Source organism: Dermacentor variabilis, chromosome 1, assembly GCF_050947875.1.
Source record: "Dermacentor variabilis isolate Ectoservices chromosome 1, ASM5094787v1, whole genome shotgun sequence".
Lineage (NCBI taxonomy): Eukaryota > Metazoa > Arthropoda > Arachnida > Ixodida > Ixodidae > Dermacentor > Dermacentor variabilis.
Genome location: NC_134568.1, coordinates 65,250,218 through 65,263,887, shown reverse-complemented (window position 1 = coordinate 65,263,887; position 13,670 = coordinate 65,250,218). Strand labels below are relative to the sequence as shown.

Here is a 13,670-nt window from a genome sequence, read left to right as displayed (position 1 = left end):
TCGCCGAGGTGACAAAATTGCGGCAGCCGATTTCCTCCGCGACTAAAGAAATAGTCCCGCTGACGCGACTCGGCCCAGTACGAGGGGCGCGCTGCCATGTTCTCCGTCGGCAGGGTCACCGGCCGTCCGGCTCATGACGTCAGTATAGAGTGCCCGCCAATTGGTGGAGGCCTATGTGCATCTGCCTTCGGGGGACAAATTCCACTGCCTTCTAAAGTTGTAGCAGAATATAGAGTGTATGCGTTTCTAAATTCGTCCTGGCATTTGTAACATCGGATAAATTTAGGGTCCAAAACGGGCTACACCTCGCTTAGATGTTGTCTACACAGAGATCAGATGTCGACCTCTTGTGTGATTACGTTAGCAGGTGCCCTGAACACTTCTTTTTCCTGTTCGCGCATCAATGTATTTATTTAATTATTTATTTTTATATACTGCGACCCAAATAGGGGCCATAACAGGAGCGCAATAATGCAAAAGCACAAGACAGTATAGTACGACACAGCCGAGGTGGAATAAAACTAGGTGCAAAGCACCAACATTCTATATATTTTAGAAATTCATCAAGTGAAAATTCGCGAACACAGCCAGGCAACAAACTGCAGTGGTCTACACTGTACGAAAGAAAGCTGCACTTAAAAAGGTCTGTACGAATTTATGCTTATGGTGTGTGACAGTAACTGAAAAATTATGGTGACTCGAATATTCGTTTTGTTTATGAATAAGGTTCAAACGTCACAAAGCAATGTAAGGGCGGCACTTTAAAAAAAATTACAAAGGTGCACATTTTTCACCTTCTGTATGCTGTAAAAGTAATCAACTCATGGTAACTCGTGCCGATATTATACTGATGAAGCTAAATACGTCGGTTACCTCCAAAATTGACATCAATCGGAGTAAAATAAATATGAGTAAAGTGTTACAAACTGTGGCGCCAGGCATTAGTCATACAGGATGTATATCATGACGCCTGCTACTAAATCTAGGTGTTCATTTACCTTGTAAACTCTTTAACGTCGGTACCACAGCCAGACCTAAAAAAGAAAAACAAAAAGATAGAAATCCAAGATACAAGATAAATACAAATCCACGAATCATCTAAGCCCACGTGGCCATCATCATTACTTAAGGAAAAGGGCACCGGTTACTTGCCACATACGAAATTGTGCGCCTTTCATATAGTTACCGCGTGGAAAGAGCCGGAATAATTTCGACCATTTTGTACGTTTGTGCAACGAGAGCTCAGTACGAGGGTTACTGCATTCCATTGCGGAGTTTCAAGCAAACTGCATGGTTTAGCACTAGTGCGCAGTGATACGTTTGCATAACATGTCGTGCTTTGAGCTATCGTGGTAGAGGAGGTCAGCATTCTTTAATTTATTGATTTTCCTTATTCGGAAGGATTTGCGGCAAGGCATAATGAATGATTCTTTTATAGCGGAGCTCTTATACTGCAACTACATATAGAACAGCTCGAAGAGATCATATGTGTGTTTTCATGGTGCCCTGGGAGAAGTGCCTACTTCAAGGGGTTTATATTAAGAGAGAATGTGGTAAATTTCAGGTGTGGTGCAGAGCACAATTATGACGTATGTACGTTTATTACGGGCTCAATGTAAATAACTAAAACCTTTTTTTTGCATGTTTAGAGGTGATTTAAAAAAATGTTGTAAAGTTTTCTTGCCGCAAGGAGAGAACCGAAAGCTGCAGCAATTCTATGTGTGCGTATAGCTTGCTTTTTTACGTGTATAGCGTGAAACAGGACAGATCAACCACATGAACAACATAGCACTAAGATGAGGTTTTGACAGCTGAACCGAAAAAAAAATTCACATATGATTACGATTTATCACCCTAATGCAAAATTTGAGCGCAGCTGTATACGTGTTTCCATTTCGCGATATATTGGCTGGCGTGGACAATGTCTCATGCGGCACGTTGCAAATGGAGCGACGTGTGGCGCGACCGCCTCGCTAATAGTGGCGCGTGGGCGCAATTCACAGCAGCCGCCGCAGACAGACCTCCGCTCATGCAGCGCTTTGTTTCCATACAGACGACGCGCATTACTCTGGCGCTACCTCGTAGCCAACGTCGCCGCAAAGCCCGTCGTGCGCGGCACTATGCTTTTCTTCTTACGCTTTCGCCCCCCCCTATACCATCCTCTTCAGCTTTCCTACTCGTGCTCACTGCGCTATTGCTGTCTTTCATCCGCACTCCGTGTTCGTTCCTTTCGTTCGCTCGGTTACGAGGACGCCGAGGGACGACGCCGACGCTCGCCTCAGAAACGGGCGCCAGGAGCTGCGCTCTAAAGTACGAGGTCGTCGCTATCAATTGAATTTATTTACGCGCTTGCGCCTGCGTAAACAGGGTGTTTCACGTAAATTCTGCCGCGAATTAAAAAAAATGGTTAACCGCAGCTTAATGAAACTAATGGCATAGGGTTTGCCGTCGTGTGGCGCTCCTTAGAGTGTTTTTTTTTACAATCCGCTTAATCAATTAACTAAGATGACTTATGCAACATTCTTAAAATTCACCTTAGGGCCAAATGGGTTTCGTTGTGTTGTAGAGGGGGTTCAGAAATGACCGATCCAATGTTTTTGTGGCAACGTACATGCTGGGCGGGGTATTTTACGGCGTTTGAAGAAAACCGCGAAATATGAAATAAAACCACGTGACCGCGCTCGTGCGCTATCATATTGCAGCGTTCTCAACCGTGCGTCGCGCCTATCGCTTATCAAGGACGACGGCGCTTCCTTTCCGCCTGCCACCGCCAAAGATGCTGACACACTGCGAAGCCGATGCCTAGAGCCGCTGCCGCTCACTTCGCCCAGTTCTTTCCTACGAACCGCGATCGAAAGCGCTGCAATAGAAAGCGCATGAGCGCAGTCACGTGGTTTTATTTAATATTTCGCGGGCTTTCTTTAAACACCGGAAAACTCTCTACGTAGATGTACGTTGCCACAAAAAATTGGATTGGTCGTTTCTGAACCCCCTCTACAACACAACGAAACGCACTTGGCCCTAAACTGAATATAACAAAATGACCGATTCATCTTAATTAATTAATTAGGCGGAATGTAAAATATACTATAAGGAGCGCCACATGATGGCAAACCATATGCCATTAGCTTCATTCAGCTGCGGCTTACCACTTCTTTTCTTAAATCCTTGGCACAAGTTACGGGAAACACCCTGTATAGTAGGGCACGAGCGAAAAGGAAAAGACATATACATAGTGTCCGCACCTCGTATCGGCCACGTAAAGGGAGATGATAGGCGACTGCATTACATGCAACCAGCTATATCTTCTGGTGAATACGTGTCTATCGTAGCGCGAAAATAAATCTAGTTGTTAGCATAGCGACGTCCTTGCCTGTATCCCTTACTCCTTTGTCTTTTTCTGTTCATGCAGCTGTTCAAAACAAGTCGTAGATATGAACCAACTAGCTCAATTAAAACCTATTCAAACATAACACATTTTATTCGCATACCATGAGACAGCTGCTGCAGATAAATCCACACAACAGCCGTCTTAGGCACGCAGGCCTCATAAATAGTTATACGCACACAAGCCAGAGGCACGCTCGCACCGACCTAGATAAGGATTAGCCATGGCCTCCGAGATTGCGCGCGGTGACAGACTTAGCTCCGGCCGTCCCATTAGGTGTGCTCACAGCCAAAAAAAAAGAGGGGGGGGGGAATGCGGCGCGCGCACCCGGTTGCCCCGAGGTGCCGCTGTTGGCCGAGGACTCTGTCGTATGCGGACGCTAAAGGCAACAGACTTGAGTGCCTGACTGCTGACCTGCTGTACATAGCTTAGCCCATGTGAAAGTGCGATATTGGGGGGGGGGGGGCTCCACCACTGGAAAATCTGGCGCCACCGTCGGCGTGACGTGTTATGAGGGATCACGTGGACACAGCGGCCGCGTCGGCTGCTTCGAAAGCGCCGAAGCGAGCTGAAAACGAAATTTAAAGACCCACCTGCACTGCGACTCTGATTAAGTGGTGAGGCTTTCACGCCTTGGGTGTCTGCTTGAAAACATTTTAAAGCACTATAATAGGTAGTGGCTGCCTTTGGAGGTGCGCAGCATGGTAGGCTACTGCTCGGCACCGCAGTGCCGGACGTACGCAGCGCAGCCCGATGCCAGCCTTATTCACACGTAGCCGTAGGACAAGAAGCTGTGTGAAGCTTGGCTCGCGAAACTTAGAACTGGCAGACAGACATCGGCAACAACTCGGGAATGCACCAAGCACAGTCGCGAGGAAGATTTCTGCTACAGCGCCGGGAGTGCGATGTTCGGTGAGAGCAGAAAACGCGCACTGAGACGCTCGCCCGTACCCGCTGCCCGGCTAATGTCCTGACGGTTTGGTCGATGAACTTGTTGATGCTAGATTCTGTCAAGTTTACTGGAATGGAAAGGGAGCGGTAAGAAGCCCATTAAAGAAAGGCATGACATATGGTCATGATTGTGTTATGAATTAATGCTATGGATTACAAAAAAGAAGCAGCGGGAAATCGCACGCTGAGAAGACCGATAAACATACAGTGCGACGCAACTTGAGAAATAATATTGAAACGTCCACCCGAGAATTTAGCAGAAAAAGAAAAGATTGAATCGTCGCGACGGCACATCACAGTCGCCGTAGGCGTCGAAGTCTCTATAACGAAATTATTTATGAACAGCTCTGATAGCGTCCACGCAACAATGGTTGCTAGTGTACTGTCAAATGCTCATATTCTGCGGCGTAAAGCTCGCGGCACGGTGCGAAAACGCGCACGCAGCGAAAGTGAAACATTGTGCGCGGACATGCATGCAGACGCGCAGTCTGTCACTGCGAACCCGTTCGATCCCTGCACTGAGGCTTCATTCTGTTATGCTCCATTTGGTTATACAGACAACTCACCATGAGAACATATTTCACATAGTTGGCTCTCAGTGTTTGCCTAGCTTTCACGCAAGGAGCCAGTTCGGGAGACTCCATCGCGGCGGCCGCGCGCAGTGGCGTTCACTGTACGTATTGGGTAAAGAGATAGCGTCTGCAAACGATTCTGTGCGTTCAGTTTTCCGAAGGTTATTATTTTCACAGTAAAAAACTTCCCTCGTTTTGAGAGTACTTACAGAAATGTACAGGAGGGCTGCCGCGTGGTGTTTTTATTGAGTGCCGTAAGCGAAACCTCTGAGGAGCGCGCCGCGTGATTCCTCATACTACGCAACGGAGGCGCTTCCGACAGATGGCGACTCCGTAAGTCCTCGCCCCCAATAGACTCATGTCTTCTCACTCTCTCTATTTCATTCCCTCATTCTCCGCCCCACGTGTAGGTTAGCAAACTGGACTCAGTCTGGTTAACCTACCTGTCTCTCCTTCATCCCCTCTCTCTCTCTCTGTCTCTGCTAGCAGACAATGCAAGGGTTTTATAGAGACTCGCGAATATAAGTTGCAACAGAGCGACGAATCTAGGCTTTAAGTTTAGCGCTGAGAAATCTGGAATTGCGATCTTTAATGAATAGACGAATGATAATGTGGTATCAATTAAACAGGGAGATCTCATAGTCAATCGATATATATACCTGTGTGTATATATAAACTAAGGAAACAACTACTCTGCCGTCCACTAAGATAATCTAAAAACGAAAGGGAATCGGAATGCAGCAATAATGAAACATACAGTACTTTGTGGCTACAATAAATATGGGGTGGTGCGAGGAATCTGGAAAGGGAATACTGGTGCCAGCGCTAACGGTTGAAAATGCCATTCTGTGCTTAGAATCTGACATCTTGTCGGAGTTGTAAGTTAACCAAAGATCGGTAGATTGCAGAAGAGTACACATCTGGGCTGGTTGGTTCATAATTACGAGCAGTAAACAGCGCTAAACAACAGGACAAGGAGAGGGACACAGACAACAGCGCTGTTGTCATGTTGTTTAGCGCTGTTTACTGCTCATAATCAGTAGATTGGTTGACTTTGGGCGCCTACGGTAAAACCGCAAATGAGGCAGCGCAGCGATGCATGGATTGGACTTTTTTTTGAAGTCAAAGAAGCTGAATAATTAGAGCAGCCCTCCTGCTGGGGTGCCCTAACCGGTATGCCACGCAAGAAAAGGGTTAATGAACAGCTGCAAGTTGCGAAAACTTTTGTGGAACGTAAACTTATTGGCATGGAGCTAGGTGCATTTTCAGAAGTTATGTTTCTGTCATGGTCCTGTATCTTCCTTGCAGGCGTGACGGTGAACGTGGTACATCCGGGCATTGTGAATACCACCATCGCTGACAGGGACTCGTTGATGTCGCTCTTTCTTCGCTTCCTCTACCACACCGTTGGAAAAGTGAGTGTCGAATTCTATATTTACCAGGCGTGACTGTTCACATAAACATGCGTTTTCTCTGGAAACGATGCATGCATGCAAGTATAGCAAAGTATAATGCACCTATACTGTCATCGGGTGCTATAAAGCGTACCTAAAAGAAGAATATATCGAGTCAAGATAAGTGATGGGCTTACTTGCGATACTATTGGCCGTTTCCGGGCAATGGTGCGCGAAAAACGCCAGGCTTCAACGGCGTAAACTGACCTCATTCTTCAACTCGGATGAACAGACTTGGGAACCGGTGTGAGTGTTATAGACGCTTCCTCAGGCTGTAGTAATGGTGATGTTGTTGTTGTTGCCTGTTGTTTTCAATATCGCTCGAGCTTGCACAAGTTCAGCGGTGTCATATACTTGACATTATACCGTTACCTTGAAGTGACTGCAGCTTTGGTACAAGAGTTTAGTCAACGAGTCCTTCTGGTACATGTCACTCGTCACGTTCCTGCTTTGTTTTCCGCGTTACCGTTTACGGAAACCGTCGTTGAATCGTCGACATCGGCGCCACCGTGAGGTTCTGTATGACGTCGAATTGCAATAACATGGGTGCAAGGGAAAGTGAACGAGGGTCACCCGCGAAGGATGGTGTCTTGAAACACGCAGTCTAACCGCGCGGCCAATGTGCAATGGCATGGGGGGGAGGGGGGGTTGTTGTCGGGGGACTAGATCGAGCACGCGGTAACGAGAGTGAAAAAGAGAGAGATCGAGATTGTGAAGAGGATCAGGGGCTATTTTATTCAGCAATTTTGGGCGCACCTCTCAGCGCCTATGCCTATGGTAACGTGATCAAGATCGCCGCTATGGGGTACCTTGAAATAAGGGTCGGGTAATCCTGCGTCTCCTCCGATAGCCCGGCCGTGGCTGCGCATGGCGTGCGCTATCTTGGAGGTAATCTGCGACGAGTTCAAATGCTAGGTAAGCGGACACGAATGGTCGCTTTCCGCGCGTATATTGGAAAGTACCTTTCTGTGGTGCTGGAGGTTGCGTAATCTCTCGTTTTGGAGACGCGCTGAAATTAAAGGCAGCAGGAAGCGTTGCTTATCGCCGCTGCGGCCGCTCTTCATCGCACCAGCACAACCGTTGCAGCGAGTGTTCGCTGTTATCGAGCGAGATCTGTTCATGTCTGCCTGTGCGCATAACACGACGATTTTTAGCTGAGTTAGTAAGTGAACGTTAAGTGAAATTTACACGGCCGGTAAATCTGTACGAATCTTAATTCGGTTAGTTGCCCAATATTTTTCTATCGCTATCCATGCTTTGTCATTCGGGTCGAAACGGCCAATTCTTTTTTATTCTTGAAACTCCAACTCGACGACAGGTCCATCCTTGAAAATTCCCAAGTTCGCTTGACGCCTACGGCGAAACCTTGAAATTTGACTTTTTATTAATGTTGGAATTCGTCTGGTAACTCAACTCACCTGCGCTTGTCTTCACTGTCCTAAGGGATGACATACATATATAACCTGCGTCCCTAACGCAAAATGAAAAGTTAATCAGTTCATCAGGTGCTGTCTTTCTGCTCCATGATAGCAGCACATCTCACTACGAGGAATAGAAGAACGCCCACAATACTTCGAATTCTAATAGAAACAGGAGTAACTAACTGTTAAGAGTGCGACAGCAACTCACGGGCTATGACAGAAGCCGTGGGGGGCGGGGGGGGGGGTACTCAGGTTTAATTTCGACTCCCTGGGTTTCTTCGACGTGCGCCCCAAGCATGGCAGCGTGGCACGTAAGTGGTGCACGGGCAACATAAGAGCCCTATAGTAGCAAGTAAGGCGACCGGACTAAGAGTAAAGGTCCACGTGGGTTTGAGATTTCTTGCCCTGCTTTCCAAGATGTTCCTGGCACTATACGACCGATTGCAGTGAAAGGCCATGGAAACGTCACGAGTCTTGCACTGAAAGCCGAGCTGCGATTGGTGCTTAAGATAGCTACGCTTGGAACAGAGTCACGGTTCGTCCTGGATCTGTCGCCTTCCATCCATTTTCTAGCAAAATATGTTTTCAAGATAAAAAAATAATAAAACATAGCAGTCTGAGGGAAATAGCGGCTAACCAAATGAATCGAAGGAGCTACTCCAGTTCAGCATTATCTTTGTCTTTCTCATTTAGATTGGTCTGAGAAGACGTAGAAAACGCGTATTCGTACGGAGAGTTGAAAACGCTCGCCCCGTTTCTTTTCGCGCTGTTGTAATTATGAATACGCAGCAAATGCTGGTTTTTGCCAAAGACTTGGCCAAAAATTTCGCTATCGCGATACATACGTTCCTAACTGGCAAGTTACTTATACCTTATAACTCTCTTTAAGACTTGCGGTGTTCATATCTTGAGAGACATTGCGTTTGACGGATTCGTATAATGCAGACGCCCTGGGAGGGAGCCCAGACCATCTTGTACGCGGCTGTGGATGACCGGTTCTTGGAAAGCACTGGCAAGTACCTAGCCGACTGCAAGGACGACTGGGTCAACTGGAGGGCCCTGGACAAGCGCGAGGCCTCCCGGGCTTTCGAGACGTCCGTCAGGCTCGTCGGCATGGAGCTCGACCAAGTTCAGAAGTTATTCTGATACGCCAAAGTCCGCGCACGTATGTTTCTTTCTCAGAATAAAGGCGAAGAACATAAGTCTTCCATTTCTGCTCAATCTGTCGCAGTCCAGCGCGGGCACGACAGCGAGACACCTCGCTGCGCGCGCAGCTCGTGGCAAACGCGTGTCTCGCACAGCGTGCAACGCCATGAGCGTCCTCTCTCCGACGACGAGCTGCCCACGCAGCTGAAAACTAACACAAAACGATGCGTTTATAGTCATGTTTTCGCACATGCGCTCCTGTGGTACCCCTAGCTCACGCTATTGTGTGCCAAGAACTCGCCAATGTCGGCGCTTTCAGTCCCGGCCAGTTCCCGGCCAACCGAGCGTTTTTCGCTCGTGCATACCCAAAATCGGTGGTTCCCTGGAAGTTCTCGCAACATGATGGAGTGGCGAACACCGGATAATCACACCGTCGCCCGATACTGTCGCAACCGCTGGTCGTTGATGCCATTCTCCAACAGCCCTTGTTCAGATGACAGTTTTCGCCAGTTCCAACCGCAAGCCGAGCCTAACCTGGATGTCACCGACGGTACCAACACATGGCGCCGTCGTTCGCCATCGCCGAGCACTCACCAGTCCCGTTCGTCACAATGTCATCGCCAGTCGTCCACGTCAATCCAGTCTCATCGCCTGCCGACGTCTTTCTGACCTGGGCGCGTACCTTCGGAAAACTAAAGGACGGTGCTCAAGGAGGCGGCGCTGCATTGTCGACGTCTCTGCCAAAGCATCTCACCCTGCCGACTAGACGCAATATAGTTGATGTAGAAGTTGGTGTATATGTCCCAGGGCTTGTGGATACTGGAGCCAGTGATTCGGTAATGATCAACCAGCTTCGTTCCCGCCTGAAGAGAGTGCAATGAACAAGGCATACTAACAGCAGCCATTCTTTGTTGCACTGAAACTGTAAAATTAGAGCTTAGCAATATGGTGGCGAACGAATATAGGCGCGGATGCGCGGAATTATTAATGCGGAAGCATTACATGCACCTTGACGCTGTAAATCCGGCGAGCGTCCGGTGTTAACATCCGGTGATACCAAAACCCACGTCACCAAGTGATGACGTCACGTTCCCGGCTCTGGACCAGCTACGGCTCGCATTGCGTAATCCCACAGTGAACAAAAATTTGACCAAGTCGAAAATTGAGTTGACCCACGTTCAAAACCGACCTGGCCCACTCCTAAAATTTGGATGGCCCACCCCAAAAATTCACCTTGCCCAATTGGAAAAGTGAGTTTACCCACGTTCAAAACCAACCTGGCCCACTTCCAAAATTGACTTGGCCCACACCTAAAATATTGCCTTTGCCCAATTCAAAAATTGAGTTCACCCACCTTCCGAACTGACCTGGCCCGCTCCCGAAATTGAATTGGCACACCCCCAAAATTTGGGTGGTCCACCCTCAAAATTGCCCAATTGCCCAATTCAATTGCACATTGCACATTGCCCAATTGCACATTGCCCAATTCGAGCACATGACCAAGTGAAAGATACCACGAGGAAAAGTTACACTGCTTTCGCATTCAATGCCTGCAAGGAGACTGAAATGTGTCAGTAACTCTAACCGGTGTAAGGACTCTGTCCTTACCTAGCAGAGTGCATTATCTCACTTTCATAAGTAAAACGGTGTACGACACGGCGCACGTGCAAGATCTCTACTAGCCCTAGCTTTTGCGAAGGAAGTACTGGTAGAGTTATTGTGTCGTTCTGTGTATGCGCCCATGGCACAACGGGTAGAAAATTGGGCTGCTGAGCTTCGGAAACCGAGGTCAAATCTCACCAACCGGCACGTAATATCTCAATGCGAAGCATTTCTTGGCGAACATTTGCCACTTTGACAGTATCTATCTAGCCGCCTACGTCTTGGTGCTCTCATCCATGGTCGTTTCGTTAACTTGGTATGTACCAAAATTGGCGTAGTGTGGCAAGAGTGCATGACGAACACAAATGATAAGTCATGACATGAATGTCATGTAGGTTATGAAACAGCCGCCTACGTCTTTGTATGTATCAAAATTGGCACAGTATGACGAGAGTGTATGAGGAACATAAGTGATAGGTCATGACATGCGTGTCAAGTAGGTCATGAAACAGCCGCCTACATCTTGGTGCTCTCATGGTCCTTTCGTTAACTTGCATGGTAGGCTCCCCGCACACTGTTTTGCATGACGATTCCCCAGGGCGTGAGACACGCCGGCTTCTTATTGAGCGGCAGCTTGTTCTAAAGCAACGAGGCAAGAAATTGATTGAACAACCGACGCAGCCACGCCGAGGCCAGAGGGGTAGGAAAAATATAGTTTCGCTTAACGATTTCGACAGAATCCAATTCTCGATGCGTTTACGCGACTAGCATTCAAGCACTGTAGCAACAGCGTATTGCTGAAGGGAACTTTGGTTAAAATCTGTACTGGTCATTCTGGTACTCCCATTGCTTCGGATTTAATTATGGGGTTTTACGTGCCAAAACCACTTTCTGATTATGAGACACGCCGTAGTGGAGGACTCCGGAAATTTCGACCACCCGGGGTTCTTTAACGTGCACCTAAATCTAAGTACACGGGTGTTTTCGCATTTCACCGCCATCGAAATGCGGCCGCCGTGGCCGGGATTCGATCCCGCGACCTCGTGCTCAGCAGCCCAACACCATAGCCACTGAGCAACCACGGCGGGTATACTTCGGAATGGTTACCAATTGAACATATGAGGTATCTGTCGATTGTGATGTGTGTCAAGTATTTAGGTGCATTCATGTCGGTAAGTTTGCTAGCGAACACACGGCCGATGACCCGTTCTCTTTGTGCTGCGGGTACAAAGTACGCGAAGGCCCTTCCGACATCGAATGCCTCTCACATAAACTCCGTAAATGAGACATTTGAGTATATGGATTAACGACATTAAAGTCCCTTGTTGTAATCATTGGCACCTTCTGGTATCAATTCCGTTCTAATTCTAGCTCGACAGCTGGTAAAGATCTGTTAGGTGGCATGCATGTCTTAACAGCAAAGGAGACTCTGTAAGAGGTTTCATATATAGTTGTGACTGACGCCTTCGCGGGGGCAACGCACAGCTCTTTTGTGTTGCATTTGGTGACCTTGGGCGTGTGCGATTGTTTCGTGAGCGAGAGCGACGTTTTGAGGGCTAGATAGCAGGCAGCAGCAGCGTGACAAAATTGTGCGTTAGCACACTGGTAATTGCTCCGATCTTGAAACGCATATCGAGGCGGAGACATGGGTTCGGAATCCCGTAGCACTTGCTGTGGTGAATGCTTTCTTTTTTTTCCGCTCAATAACGAAGGTGAAGAGAAAGCGACGTTTCAGGAGCTAGACAGCAGACGGCACATCAAAGTGGTGGAAGCAGACTGACCCCTGTATTCTCAAACGACCCTCGACTCAAAGCTCTTCTTCCACTCGACCTACTTGAGCGCAGCTCCGCCCCTCGACTGACGAAGACGCTAAAGATATAAAGAATTGCCGTGAATGATCATGAAGCGCGTGCCACTTCTGTGGAAGGGGGCTATCATATCTACATTATCGAGTCAAGGTAGAGTCATGAGTGAAGAAACCTTCTAAAATGCGGGAGTAAGAACGCTACAATAAGCGTTATATCTTGAGAAAACCACTGCAGTGCGGGTTCCTGCAAGTACTAACTTACACCAATCTGAATTCCCAAGTTCCCAATACACCATTCCTTCCTGATACAGTCATCTGCGCCAGTGCTCACAAAAAGCTCTCATGACAAAACTGTTCGTAAGAGGAAGTCTCAGTCTATCCTGATACTGATGTTATTATTAGCAAAGGCGGTTAGCTGGCGGCGAAGAATACTTACGAACAATAAAGCTTTGTGAATTCGGTTCCTGATGTTCAAGAGCGATTGTCCGTATATTTAGTAATTGAACGCTATGCCGGAATGCCTCCACATTGCGCGTCACGTACGATCACGTGATGCCTACCACAATAGACCAACTGGGGTTTGCTGGGTAGATCCATGGATAAAGCAGTTGCCATAATAAATGTAATTTTGTGGTGACACTCAAGCGCTGTTAGCGTTCCTGTGCATGCCGGTACCTGCATAGCATCAGCGCAGTGTTTCAGATTTATCGTGTTCAGATTGGCGGTGTTAAAGTTCCAAACGCGGAGCATTTTATGTTTAGTAAAACTTCTTGGGCGAGTTGGCTGATATGTATTGAAATCATTGCATCGCAAAGTGGCACGAACAAAGAAGAGGATAGGATTAGCGCCCGTGATCTCCTGTCCTTTTTCTGCCTGTGTTGCTTTGCGCTACAATGGCTTCGATACGTTCTCTTTTGTACGACGACCACATTCATTCCGCGCCACCGCTGGAATGAAACTCAAAGTTTTACACCGAAGTACTAGAAGCACTCGCAAAGGTTACATGCTAGCGCTCACGGTTTTCCGAAGAAGAACTTTAACACTCGCCAAGTTTATATCTTAAGCAAATGTGAGGAACGTTAGGAGCAACATGCAGAGCAATTCTGAAGTCTGTCTGGCGAGTAAGAGTTAAATAATAATTAGTAATTTTTTTCTTTCCTTCTCCCTCCATTTAGAGGCGTTATATTAAACCCTTAAGGAGGTTCGCCGCTTTACTTAAAGAAAGAACAACGGCGGAGGTCTTCATGTATACAACAAATAGGGGCCACTTTATGGGTAACGTGTACAGAAAGGTTGACACCCGCCGTGGTTGCTCATCATTTCTGCTTC

At 47.6% G+C, this 13,670-nt stretch overlaps 1 protein-coding gene across 1 annotated transcript in view; it reads left to right on the top strand.

Annotated features, from left to right (window-relative positions):
* The window catches only part of LOC142571404 (retinol dehydrogenase 12-like), a 48,778-nt gene extending 39,834 nt beyond the window's left edge, over positions 1–8,944 (top strand). Inside the window, exons 6-7 of the mRNA XM_075679728.1 lie at positions 6,220–6,326; positions 8,732–8,944. Coding sequence (XP_075535843.1) covers positions 6,220–6,326; positions 8,732–8,932 — 308 coding nt within the window. The 3' untranslated portion in view covers positions 8,933–8,944. The remainder of the gene's footprint in view (positions 1–6,219; positions 6,327–8,731) is intronic.
* The last annotated feature ends 4,726 nt before the right edge of the window (positions 8,945–13,670 follow it).